This window comes from Otolemur garnettii, unplaced genomic scaffold, assembly GCF_000181295.1.
Source record: "Otolemur garnettii isolate 467f Iridium unplaced genomic scaffold, OtoGar3 scaffold00133, whole genome shotgun sequence".
Lineage (NCBI taxonomy): Eukaryota > Metazoa > Chordata > Mammalia > Primates > Galagidae > Otolemur > Otolemur garnettii.
The window spans coordinates 1707984-1709369 of NW_003852528.1; the positions used below are offsets into that span (position 1 = coordinate 1707984).

General features: G+C 43.2%; 1 protein-coding gene across 1 annotated transcript in view; it reads left to right on the plus strand.

The window, feature by feature from the left end:
• COPS8 (COP9 signalosome subunit 8) overlaps positions 1–1386 on the plus strand; it is an 11958-nt gene that overhangs the window by 3851 nt on the left and 6721 nt on the right. Inside the window, exon 5 of the mRNA XM_023518246.1 lies at positions 1–58. Within this exon, the coding sequence (XP_023374014.1) occupies positions 1–58 (58 nt within the window). The remainder of the gene's footprint in view (positions 59–1386) is intronic.

Genomic DNA, 1386 nt, shown 5'->3' on the forward strand with positions numbered 1-1386 from the left:
ACCATCAATGCTCACCAGTGGTCTGAGACAGTCCAGCCAATCATGGAGGCACTTAGAGGTAGGGTTTCGTTGTGATGAAAAATTCATTAGACTAGACCTGCTCCTTAAGGGCTGCAGTTTTGGCGGAAGTCAATAGTGTCTTTGAAAGGTAGATGACGGGCACATGGGGCAGTTTTTGGAGTTTGTGTTTTAGATCTCCTCTAATTGCACTTCTTCACTTCATGTTGACTGAGATTATGTTGGCAGCTAACAGCTTCATTGTTTCTTAATTCTAGATTAAAATTACTCTTGTCAGGAAAAGGGTTTTTTTGCTATTAAAATGAAATCTTGTAATACTAGTCGGTAAAGATTTTAAAAAATCATATATTAGAGAATAGAGACTGCTTTGAACTTTGTCGGCCTCAGCCTTTGATAGGTGTTGTCTCCAGTTACTGGATTTTATAACTAGTTACTTTAGTATGTAGAAGCTAAAACGTGTTTTGTTGTTTTAATTTCTTTACCATCAGAGGTGCCACACTGGGTCAAATCTGTTTTTAGTTCTTTTGAAAGATTACACCCTGGTGCAACATAACACTAACCCCACAGTAACATCTCGTCCCAGGCCTCTGTGTCCTCCCGTCCCTCATGTTGGCTTCCTGTCTGCCTGTTTTAGTCTTTTATAAATTCATACAGTGATCTCTCTTTATGTTGTTATTATCTTGCTTCTTACTGTTACCTTATTTCAATAGCCAATACCTGATTCCAGTGTACACCTTCTAGCTCTAGAGGATCAGTGAGTGGGAATTTTTTAATAACCACTCACCCTTCTGGTAAGGGACATCAGCTTTACAGGGTGGCAGATGGTAAAGATTGTTACAACTGTATCAGCATAAAATGGACAATGTATGTGACAAACTAGGGTGCAGCTACTTTAAATGTGAATGAAAGGAGCAGAATTACAGGACAGGCAGGAGGGTGGAAAGGAAGCAGTGTGTAAGAAAGTAACACAGGTACAGCAGGGGCAGTTTTAGACATTAGTACAGTAAGCAGCCTGAACCTCACCATACAAGCCGTGAGGAATTTATGTGGTAGTGAACGCTCCTGGTAGGTGAGGACACAGGCCTGGGCCTTTTCCTGGGGTTTCCGCAGGTTCCTTCATGCAGGGCTCCTGCTCACTCAGCTGTGTCCCCTGCATGCTTCCAAAGCTGTATTTCTTCTCAGGGCCACTTGCTTTGGGTCCTCCATTAGACTAGGGCTTCCTTGAAAGCAGTTCCATAGACCCAGGAAGGGCTGTATAGTGTGGTGTGTGAGTTGGGACTCTGGGTCTTCCATTAGACTGGGGCTTCCTTGAAAGCAGTTCCATAGACCCAGGAAGGGCTGTATAGTGTGGTGTGTGAGTTGGGACTC